This window comes from Lepisma saccharinum, chromosome 14, assembly GCF_977018435.1.
Source record: "Lepisma saccharinum chromosome 14, izLepSacc3.1, whole genome shotgun sequence".
Taxonomy (NCBI): domain Eukaryota; kingdom Metazoa; phylum Arthropoda; class Insecta; order Zygentoma; family Lepismatidae; genus Lepisma; species Lepisma saccharinum.
The window spans coordinates 43,586,494-43,599,067 of NC_139242.1; the positions used below are offsets into that span (position 1 = coordinate 43,586,494).

The window sequence follows — 12,574 nt, forward strand, 5'->3', positions numbered from 1 at the left end:
TAGGCCAAGAGAATCTTTACATCATTCGTCGCCAGCTTCAAGACTGACTTCAGTTTTAACAATATTTCAAAAAAAGTTTCTTATTGTATTTACTAAATATTATTTGGATGTTCAGTTTTCTGTGTGTTGAATAAACACTTTTTTTTATTGAATTTTATCACAATTTACTGCTGTTTTTTACAAATAAATTATTTTCTGTTGTTCTAATTTAAACATTAATCTCTATTTTCAGAAATGCATCGATCAGATACAGGATTTGAAAACAGTCTTATTGGGAAACTGTTTATGTTTGAATTTGTGAACTACTTTGCTAGTATATTTTATGTTGCATTTTTCAAGGGTACATTTATTGGATATCCTGGGCATTATATACGAATATTTGGTGAACGGAATGAAGAAGTGAGTATTTAGTTAGCATAATTCACATTACATGTTTCAATTTTAAGCATATTTCTTTAACTTCACCATTAGTGGAAAATCTCAATATTTGCATTGTTACTATTGATAACAACTTTCTTGTACCAGATTTATATGTTGCCTTGAAATTAATTTTATTGCATAATGAGTGTAGCAGAACTCAATTTTATTCCTGGTGTGGTGCAGTAAACATCATAAAAATATTGTGTAAGGAAAGTTCATTGTTTCCCTGTTTCTCTTCTTGTTGTTCTGTCTGATTAATTTCTAATGGCCACTGCACCAAATCTTTGTTATTCTTCCACCTGGTCACAAAGGAAATATTGTGACCAAGAAACCTGGGAGTAAACACACTTCTGTCATCAAATTTAAAGATGATCAATATTAGTTACTGTAATTAAATTACAAATAAATATCTGGTGAAGGAAGAATATGTTCTCTTGAACCCTTATATCAAGAAAGTTGTTAACTTGATTCTAAGAATCATAAATTAGAAGAAAGAAACTATATGGTGTAAACAATACATACATACATACAAGAAGAACATACGTTATTTTGTCATTTTGGTAAACAGTATTTCTTTGCCTGAATGTTGTAAAGTCTTCATATCAAACAGCACAAATTAGAGCACAAATAACCCCACTGTGGTGCTGGTTTGATAAATCACAGAAATCACAATTTTTTTTCATAATAAAATGTGCCCTGAGATAGCACATTATGAAAATAATTTTTTTTAAATTTCGCTTGTTTCATACATAATTGTGTTTTTCATATATTTCAAGTGGTTATTAACATTATGCATTTCTGATTTGTGAATATGTTATGTTTCAAATAATAAATTTATAATTACATTTCAGTGTAACCTTGGTGGCTGTTTACTAGAGCTGATGATGTTGGTAGGAATGATTTTGATAGGAAAGCAATCATCTATAAGTATGAAAGAAGTACTAATACCAAAAATTATGATTTGGTGGAGAAAAAGAAAGGTATGTGTAATGAAACTTCTTCTTTACCTACATAATTTTTCCATCTTGTGGTAGCTCAGAAAATAAGCTTTATATGCACTATATAACACTATTGTAAGTTTTAAATAAAGTTTAAAAAAATGTTACACAAAATGAGAACACGGAGCTTAACGCGGACACAAAGATTCCAAGGAGACGGTTAACACCATTTATCGTGCCTACTTATACAACCGGTTATGCACGGGATGCATGTTGTGGCGAAAAGTCTTTTAAAAAACGGTTTTTCTTTTTATTGTGCAAAGTCGTTGCTCTTCCACAAAATTCTTTCAATTTTAGTTCATAAGAAACCCGTTTGCACGGAGACCTACGGAAAGGAAAACAATCTCGTTTATTGCAAGAAGTGAAACTCGGAAGAATCTTATCAGTAGTCAAACTTTCGTGAGCAAGAGACGGGAGATAATCGGACAGAATGAATATTGGATTTTATGTGCGTTCACTAGAACATTGTCCGTTACAGGATTAACTGGTAAGAGAAGATTCTCTTGGGAGAGAACATAACCTTTCCCTGGCACAAAACAAAACAAAAAAATCGGGGCTCTAAATTTCGTTCTGGTTCGGCTGTCTCGGCTGTCTGAAACACATCGTAAAAAAATCACGTATCCTTTGCTTCAGTTAAGTTCATATTCACCCCCCCCCCCTCCCCCTTTGCAGGGATCAGTTCAAACTCTTCCTCAACTTGCATTGTAATCCACTCTGAAAAAGTAAACACACAACTTGCGATCTGTTTGCACGTGGACACACGCACTCGATAATCACTCTGGTTTGGATCCCACTTTAAACTGTATTTTTAGTCCCGCTTAGCTCATCAGCATAAAATGATCTAAAAACAAGCTTTACGAAACTAGCGTATTTTCAGATTAATCAACAATTTATTGTAGGTTTCAGGAGTATTCTGGAGGTCAAACACTCGCTCCGCCAGAACTTTTCCTCTCGTATTCCTACATTGAGCATTGCGTTTTTTCATCGGCATTTTAAAGATAACGCAGTTGTCGGAGACCGAACTTTTATCAGCAGTGTGAAAAAAGAAAAAAAACATGATCCTTGTATTACCGTTTACCATGCAACAGACAATAATACGGGCAATATTTCCTATCCAGACAGCTGCATTCAAACAAGAAAGAGGGACCTGAATTCTGCAATTATCGCATTACCATGCACACCAGTGGCGGATAATGAGCTGTTGTAGGAGAAGGAAGAGGGTCACTTTTCTTTTACTTATCATGCGGCTTTTGTTCGTTTTGAAGAAGGTATTCAGAACTGTTTGCTTTTTTTTAGACGCCAAATGAAAGGAGTCCGTGTGCGCACAAGAGCAAGAAAATCATGGCCGAATCAATTAGCACCCCCCACCCCCCTTTTGCTGATAGAAAGAGGGCAGACAACACTCAGACAACAAAACACTGTTTTGGCAAATTTTATGACCGGTACAGTTGGGAAATGTATGAAGCGGGAAACTGGAGTTGCAACATACGTAAGATCGACGTCAACTTTTGTGGGAAACCTAGATGACAACGCATTAAGCAGGTTGACGATCTTTAGTTGGCCTATGCGGCTTTTGTAACAGTTTTCCTTTTTTTTTATGAAGTTCTACAGGGCACAAAGAACACACTTTTAATGAAAGTGGTTACCGGAAGTTGTCGGCTACCAGGCCAAAAGTTGCTCGCTCACGGGAAATAGCTGTATCTCGAGTTCAGAGCTAGACAGATGGGTGAGACTTCCAGGCGCCACGAGTCTTGTATTTTGGAACATTCGTGCGATCTTATCTCACATTTCTCATCTAGCACTGGTGAATATTTCCAAGGTGGCGCATTCAGTGGGGAAAGAGCTTGACCTGCTATGCACATTGACAAAGAATGTCAATCCAGCGGGCATTTCGGGCTGCTTCCCTTGAGTTGTCAGCAGCTCTTAGGACAAGGAAGCATGTCAAGGTCAAGTTAAAATGATGTCCATGCTCTCTCCACATTCGATCTTCTCTTGTCGACTTACGCAGGTGTCTACTTCGAATTAAGCGAAACCAGTTTTGCGGAAGGTTCTTGTAAACAACTTCATATTAAAAATTATCCATATTTCGATTTATCCGTACTGAAATACATTATAAATCCTATCTTATCGGCTGGGGAATGGAAAGAACTTCGGATTAAAGGGTACTTCGTATTAACCAATATCGTATTAACGAGGTTTTCCTGTATTTCTTTTGTGAACAGATCCAATATAAAATGGTAACCTTTTTATTTCAAAGGTAAAGTAAAGTAAAAAGGTAAAGTGTTCCCCTGTGCATAGCACCATGCCATGAAGGCGTTTAGGGGGTGTGGGGGCAACGCCCCACACTTTCTTGATCCAGTCGTGAGTGGGGGTGATGTGATCAGCATCACGCCCCTGACCACCTTTACCCCCCAGGGTTTCCCCCAGGTACCAATGTTATTCGACGCTGGATGGGTGCCGGGGCCACTTCCACCGTTAGAAAAGTTCCCGTATTTGAACCCGGGACCTTTAGCATGGTAGTCAGATGCGTTACCGACTGAGCCACTGCGGCCTTTTTATTTCAGTAGTTGAAATATATATTTTTCCAAATCATGGTATCTCAATTAAATTTGTTTTATTTAGTGTTGTAGAAAAATAGTGTGCTTGCAAAATTTGAAGTTTCCATTGATTTTGTACTAATATGTGGAAAAACTGTATTTTGTGATTACATAACAGGTATTTTTTTATATTCTGATGTAATTTTGTAATCTTGTAAAGTAAAACTGGGAAATTGATCCTTGTACAGAACTGAATACTCTCCCTCTATATGAATCAATATTTTGAACAACTTCTAATTTTTACAAGTTCAAGCATCAATATCGGTATTGATTGAAATGTGTAAAGAGTATTGTATTGGTTGAAAGTGGTAAAAGTTCAACCCTAATGCATACCTCAATTTTATATTCCCAGAGTTTACATTTTCCAACTTAATACATTCAATATTGATGGTACCAACATAGTAATGTTACAGAATGTTCCTCAATTTTACATTTTCTAGCTTTTTAAGTTTTTTCAGCTTGGTCCCCTGAAAATGTAAAATTGACGTTCCACTGTATAAAGAATGCCGTTGTTTTTGCTATGAAGATCATGAAAAATATGCCATATACTATATTTGCCAGCATATAAGATGCACCCCCTTTTTTGTACATATTTTTTTTTAGGAAAAAGCATTATTGCTGAATTTATAATTAATTTACAGTATTTCAAATATAAAGTAATTTGTAGGCTTACTTTCAACAAATAACTTACCTAAACTAACTATACCCTGTCTCAGTTATCTCTGGAGCAAGGCTGCTCATAGTCAGAGAAGGGAAGGCAATTGAGTGGGCAGAGCAAAGCATTACATGCAAAACCATTCTCTCTCGTGTGTTCATTGGTGAGTTGTCTCGCGTCACTACTTGTGCATAGACTTGTTTTTGTTTGCCTGCTACAGAGATAAAGGGACAGGGTATAGGAAAGAATACAATTTTATCTTCGTCACACACTGCAAGAAATAAATCTTCTAACTCAGAATAGACACATTTTCAAGAAATGAAGGTAATGAAAAAACTGAGTATCTGCATATAAGACACACCTTGTTTTTCAGACATTTTTAAAGGAAAAAGTGCATCTTATGTCCTGGCAAATACGGTAAATTCTTTACTGTCATATTACATTATGTTGAAAATTGTTTTTTTAGCTATGCGATTATTGAGTGACAAATTATTACTCAAGTAGTCAAGTCATGTGTTCAGTAAATTCTGGTACTCAGTTATTGTTCTGTGTTTCAGGGATTTGTAGAAGAACAAAAATATGATACTCAATGGCAGAAGGACTTCTTCCTTCAAAGCAACCCAGATCTCATTAGTGATTATCTTCAAGTAGGTGAGAGGAATATACCTGCACATGACACTAAGAAAGCATAATGCATTATTGAGACAGAGTCATTCCATGCAAAATCAACACATATATGTACAATTTCCAACCTGACCATCTCCGATTTTCATGAAATTTGGGGAGTTGAAACTATGCACGGAACTTAGTAACTATGAAAATTTTTAGTTTCATTTGTCTTGTAATTGTTAAATTATTCAAGGTTAAAGTTCGCATAAATTGCCCTTTTTGAGCCAACTTAGCTATACTAAATGTACTGTAACTCCGCCCCTATTTCGCCTAGGAAGCTCAAATAAAGCTTATTGTACGGGGAATTGAACAAGCTTTTCAGTGATATATAATGAGCTTACCTTTGGATAAATATATAATTTTGTCACGTGACCTTGACCTTTGACCTTGAGTTTCTCAAAACATCGGTCATCACCAAAAGTCATGAAAAAAATATATTTGGTCCCTCATGCCATACTCTAAATCATATAAAAAAATCATTCTGGGTCTGCAATGGAATCAGATGATACAAAATAATATGTGTAACTATGTGACTGATAAAAGCCTCATTACATGAACTATGATGAGTCAAATATCCCTTATCACCCCCAACAAAATGCAAAGGAGTTGAGGACTAAAAGTGGTAAACATTGTAAGTGCCAAAAGCGAAAGTGTTGGGAAATCGCAACGTTCAGCACATCAGCCCGTAAGAACGTTCACACTAGTGACCTTTTTACCTGCCCTTTGAACTACTTAGAGGGCTACCAGCCATATTTCACGTTTACCACATTATAAAGCATGGCACATTTCACAGTTTAATGTGGAAAACTGTCTTTGAATTATTGTGACAGTTACAGGGTTTACCAATTTTAGTCTTCAGTTATCCTGGTCATGAAAGAAATAGGTTAAGCACAGGGAGGTCCCTAACTGTGTGTGTCAAGTGCAGGACCGGCATATTGTTGACCGCCATATTAAATTCAACGCAAAAATTTCAGGAAAGAAGGTGAGGTGATATATCAAATCAGGCTAGAAATTTCACAAGAAATGAAGCGGCGAAGGTTTTTGCAACGTATCTTTAGCCAGCAATAAGTTATATGGATATCTTTCACTGACGATATATGCACATTATAATGTTGTCAATGTTCCTGTGTGCACACTCGTTGACGTCTCTCACACTCACATAGAGCATTTGGCAATGTAGCAGTGCAACATCATTGCAAGCAGCAACTATGCCTTTCAGTGCAAGCACCATTCTCTTCAAATGTTTCTGATGGTAAAGGTCATCTTAAGATGTTAGATCTGGGGAATGTGCAGACCTTTAGATAGGTCATCAATCTACCTAGAAATTTACCATGAAGAAATTGCCACATTGTCCACGTAGTGTGGTCACACCCTGTTTTGTTTCAAAACTCTGGAAAAGTGCCATATCCCGTATGCATGGATGAAAAACCTGTTCACTTAACAAATCCAAGAAGCCCTCACCATTTAAGGTTCTGTTGTTGAATATGGACCAACCATTCCCGTTCTCCATACACTATACCACTTCATTAGCTTACCAGCAACAACCATTCGGCTGGGATCTGTCTACTGTAGATTATCAAATCACAGGTATTGCATATTATTTTTATTAACATCACCGTGAACATAAAAATTAGCCTCGTCACTAAAGAATTTTTCATTTCAAAGGAAATGTCACGTAATTGTTTGAGATACTTTTCCCAATAACCTTCACTATTCAACTATTTGGTGAATGTCGCTGATTATAATCATATGCAATGGTGTGTATACTTCTTTCTCTCCAGAGATGTCAGCGTGATCTCGATGAGTTCCTAACACAGGAGCATTCTAATGCTTTGTTTTTAACACCTCGAAAAGGAGAAAATGGTTACAAGCATGCAGTAATAACTTTTTTCTGCTAAATAGATGTTGAAAAAACCTTCACCGCTTCATTTCTCATGAAATTCTAGCCTGATTTGATATATCACATCACCCCCTTTCCTTTGAAATGTTTGCATTGAATTCAATATGGCGGTCAACAATATGCCGGACCTGCGCTTGACACACACAGTTAGAGATCTCCCTGTGCTTAACCTATTTCTTTCATGACCAGGATAACTCGTTTACATTTTGTTGGGGGTGTTAAGGGATATTTGACTCGTCATAGTTCATGTAATGAGGCTATTATCAGTCACATAGTTGCACATATTATTTTGTATCATCTGATCCCATTGCAGTCCCAGAATGATTTTTTGATATGTCTTAGAGTATGGCATGAGGGACCAAATATATTTTTTTCACGATTTTCGGTGATGACATGTTTTGAGATATTCGGGGTCAAAGGTCAAGGTCACGTGACAAAACTATATTTTTATCCAAAGGTAGGCTTGTTATATATCACTGGAAAGCTTGTCCAATTCCCTGTACAATAAGCTTTATTTGAGCTTCCTAGGTGAAATAGGGACGGAGTTACAGTACATTTAGTAAAGCTAAGTGGGCTCGAAAAGGGCAATTTATGCGAACTTTAACCTTGAATAATTTAACAATTACAAGACTCACGAGACTCAAAATTTTCATAGTTGCTAAGTTCCATGCATAGTTTCTCAACTCCCCAAATTTCATGAAAATCAGAGTTCGTCAGGTTGTGGGCTGTGTTGATTTCATATGGAAAGACTCGACAGGAACTAATTTTCATGTTCCAATTTTGCCTCTTGTTTTTTTTTCGGTTTAAGTGACTTTATTTGCTAACCAATTCTGTTCCAATTAGTGTTGATATACAGTCTGCTCCTTGAAGTTATGTTTGACATAAGTCAAAACTCCTCATAAACCCCAATGTTCTTGACACATTTCATAATTGCATAGATATAACAACTGTGGAAGATGTGATTCTACACCATACTGTTTTCTTCAGATGTCTGTGTCTTTTCGCAATTGTGAAAGTTCTCACCCACCCAATATTGATAGTTGTACCTATCAACAGAACCATTAACATGAAATACTGCCTCATCTGACCACAAAATGTCAAACAGTTTGGGCTGTTCAGCATGCCATGACAGAAACTTTTCTGTAAATTCCATCCTCCTGTCACAGCCATTAGCAAACAAGTGCTGGATGTAAAGTGGCTTCTATGGCTTAAAAGAGATATCTTTCATGAGAATTGTTGCAGTTGCATATGAGAGGCCACTTTCATGAGACCCTCAACACATGGTCTTTCGTGGACTTCTTGTGAATATAGCATTAATAATGGCAACATTGTTGGCTGTCCTCGATGTTGATCATCTTCCATGTCAAATAAAACTTCAATGAATGGAATGTATAACAACTAGGGAGCACATTCTTAGGTGCTGAAAAATATATATTTAGGACTTTATAAACTCCAGTTTAGGATGTTTAGGTGCTTATAATAAATTAATAGATATAATTATTAATTAATAATAATTTTATGAAATATCTAGGTTTGGATGCAATTTGTATACTAATGTCACAATTTTTGTTGCAATGAATTATATTCTTTGATTATAAAGAAACACGTTGGAAGCGGCACCGGTGACCACCCAGCGTCAAATAACATGGGTACCCGAGGGAAACCCTGGGGGGTAAAGGCGGTCAGGGGCATGGTGCTGATCACATCACCCCTACTCACGACCGGATCAAGAAAGTGTGGGGCATTACCCCAACACCCCCTATACTTTTGAAGTTTTGAAGTACTGCCAGCGGTGGCGCCAGGATTAATCATCTAGGGGTGCAGAAAGAAATTTAGGGGGTGTGATGCTGAAAATAAAGAAAACATGAAACACGCATGCAATCTTTCAAAACTGGGGGAGCAAGGTGCCAAAACTGGGGGGGGGGGGGGGCAAGGGCAGTTTACTTTCCCTTGGTAGATAAGGTTTAGCATAGTGCGGAGGCAAAAATAGCAGAAAGAGCAAAAACAGGAGGCAACTTGTGATGTTCCTTTTTGGTGTTCGCCACTGGATCACTACGTCATGGTAGCTACCCAATCTCCCTGTGTGGCGGAGTTATGAGACTCTCCTTAATGTTATGCTACACTGAGGATTCTCAGGATGTACGATTAGAAAAATAAATAGCTGCTTGCCATTTTACAAGTTTAATAACACATTTTACCTTTAAACAATCACTGCAAAATAACACAACGATATTCACAAATACAATCACATTTCAATTAAGCTGTGGCTTTTCCTTTATAACAGTGTTTTTCACAAAATTAACATCATCTTACGCAACTCAACTTACTTTTCACCTCTTCACGCACTGTTGTCCTGGCAATGGAATCAATAAAAGATTGGACAGTTCTACAAATGTTTATAAACCAGAAATGACTTCTGCTTCCGATATTGCGTGTAACAAATATACAGCAAAAATTACAAATTTAAATCAACACAAACAACAGTATTGAAACTAACAAATAAATCAAACAGATTTCTGTGAAATTAACAGAAAGCAAATAAAATATTACATATGGCCAAAATAAACAAAGTGTATCAAGTTCTCCTCCCATACAATCAAAGAAAATCGATGCAATGTACATGAAGGAAATTTTCTTTACAGAATAAACTTGATTCTTCTACAAGCTTACTTCAGAACTCTTCACGCTAAAGCTAGCATGCAAACTCGCTCTGAGAAAATTAATTTGATTCTACTTTGGTTACTCTTCAATCAAAACAAATCTTCATACTATTTCGGTTCTCTCGCTTTATAGAACTTCTTCTCTTACTTTCGTCATCTTTTCAACATCTTACAGCTTCTTAACATTATCGGCTTGCTCTTCATGCAGTTGTACCCTTTCTAAACACTTGCATTTCCAAACATTTAAACTAATTGTTCTCGGCTTAACCATAAATATTCTGACATCGAAGTCTCACATGCAATTATGCATTTGTTCCCTATTGGCCCTTTATCATCTTCAACTATGGCTGTCTTTTCCTTTAGACCGCCATTCATTCTCAGATTGGTCTCCTGAAACTAAATTATCAACATTGTGAACTTCCGATTCTTCTGCCAATTATACCTAACATCAGCCTTCTGCCGATTTAACAATTACCACCATAAAAAATGAAATGTATGTTTCATCAACATCATCTACTCAAGCCAAGCACCATTTTAACAATCAGATGACATTTACAAATTCTTCTAAATTCTCTTTTCTTTCACAAGCTAACCAAAGGATAGATATTTGAGATGTTAGCGAACACTTCACATGCAAGATTAGCTGATAAAGTGCTTTTCAAGCTGTTTCCTCTGTTTTATGAAATTTCTTCTTCCTTCTCTTTCTCCATAGATCAAATACTTCTTTCTTCCACATTATGTTACATCTCAAAGGAAATTTACACATAAAGTTTAGCATCAAATGGTTTGATATCAATTTATTCCTGTTCTTGTTGTCCTTCTTCATATTCTTTTTCTTCTTCAGGTTCCTCCCTGTGGGGACTTTCTGTGCGAATGCAAGCATCTTCAACATATTTCCTTTAGGCATTATCCTTACACATGTAGGATCAATCTTTTTGAATGGATTCTCCAACCCAAACTGAAGTATCATGCTCATTTTGAGAGCTCTCTTCTTCTTCCTCCTCCTCCTCTTGGGGATCTTCTCAGCTACAATACTCATCTTCAACAGAGTCTCCTTTGTAATCAACTCTTCAAATGCAGTATCAACTAGTTTGATTGGAATCTTCAAACCATGTAGTTGTACCCTCTTCATCTTCATTTTTATCTTCTTCCTGTTCAGTTTCATCATCATCTTCCTTGGAATCCTTTGAGCTACTATACTCATGAGCTACACTTTCGAAATCAACTTTTCCGATGCTTTACCATTTGTTTTAGTTGGACACTTCAATCTGGACAGCTGCAAATTCCACTTTGCCTTCCTCAATTTCTTAAACTTTCCAAGAAGTTCACATACCGATGAGTCAGTCTGGGACTGAGGTGAATTTAAGGTGAATACAGTTACTATTTGTCTTCTTAATTCTCCTTCGAGGATCTTCCTAGCCAGCAGCTTACATTCTCTTTGAGGATAACGTGTTATATGATAGCTAAGCAATCTTTCAAGCTGGTAGTCAACATTCACATATTAACTATTCTTGGCTTTAAAAACAATTTTTGAACCTTTTCAATGTAATCAATGGAGGTACAAAATACATAGTACATTAATATGTACCTTCCGTCTGCCACTTCAGGACAAAACACGAAGTGCACAGCAACTTTGTCTTTGTTAAAATTCCTTCTCCCGCATTATCCTCAACAACGACCTGTAAAATTTATTCGTGAACATAGGGCCTCTTCTTAACAGTTTTTGAAAAAGCCTGAAATGGTACTTTTACTAGACATGTTACGTGGAACAAATACACAGAACGTATTAACAAGGAAACTACCCTTCACATTACAACTCGCATTAAATACAATTTCCCGAGCACGACCTGGTGATACCTTTGAAAGCAGCTGAAATTTTTGCTTCAGTGTGAGGAAGAACAAGCAGGCAGAAAATAAACTGTTTATCAACAACTCTAAAAAGAAAAAAAAAATCTTACATAAGCTATAGAGACCCCTTGAAGAAACAAAGGTAGAAATACTCAAAACAACAATGCTAAGGAAATAAAAAAAATGGCTTTATAGAGGCTGCCGCCAGTACAGGAAAGTATGTGTATCGGCATCTCTTTCAGTGCTTGCCTGTTGCAATAATAACGGTCTTAGTTTAGTACATTTTGAAAATTAGTGCGTTTACTCACTAAATATATTCACAGTATAAAAAGTATAAAGAAAAAACTTACGTGAGTGTGTATAATAGTCGTAAAACTCCTTGCAGACGACGTTTCGCGAAGCTACGCTTCGCTTCTTCAGGTATTTCTTTTCAGTATATAAAATACTTCGTGATATATGTAAAAATAAATCCAGGATGTAAAAATAAATCCAGGATTAGGTAAAAAAGGGTATTGGGATATAGAATTTAAAATTACATGACGTTAAAAGTGCCATGTAGGCTAAAAGATAATTGTAAAAGAACGGTGTACCCATACTACCATACAGAATGAATGACTACTGTAGTGTATGAATGCTACATCCCCTCCAATGAGAACTCCACAGATTCCGAAGCAGCGTGGGCTTCCTGCGTGACATGGAATTTAACAGACTCTTCACTGTTTTTTCCCCACCGTTTAAACAAGTTGATCCAACAATTGTTTAAATAATTGAACTATGCTCCCTGATAGCATAGTTTGAGGTTTGATTCTCCTATCCCACTTTGAACT

At 36.5% G+C, this 12,574-nt stretch overlaps 1 protein-coding gene across 5 annotated transcripts in view; it reads left to right on the forward strand.

Annotated features, from left to right (window-relative positions):
• LOC145998824 (anoctamin-7-like) overlaps window positions 1–12,574 on the forward strand; it is a 137,627-nt gene that overhangs the window by 92,985 nt on the left and 32,068 nt on the right. For all 5 annotated transcript variants that reach the window (XM_083135476.1, XM_083135475.1, XM_083135478.1 and 2 more), the window contains 3 exons: window positions 233–399; window positions 1,272–1,400; window positions 5,228–5,321. In XM_083135476.1, coding sequence (XP_082991602.1) covers window positions 233–399; window positions 1,272–1,400; window positions 5,228–5,321 — 390 coding nt within the window. The remainder of the gene's footprint in view (window positions 1–232; window positions 400–1,271; window positions 1,401–5,227; window positions 5,322–12,574) is intronic.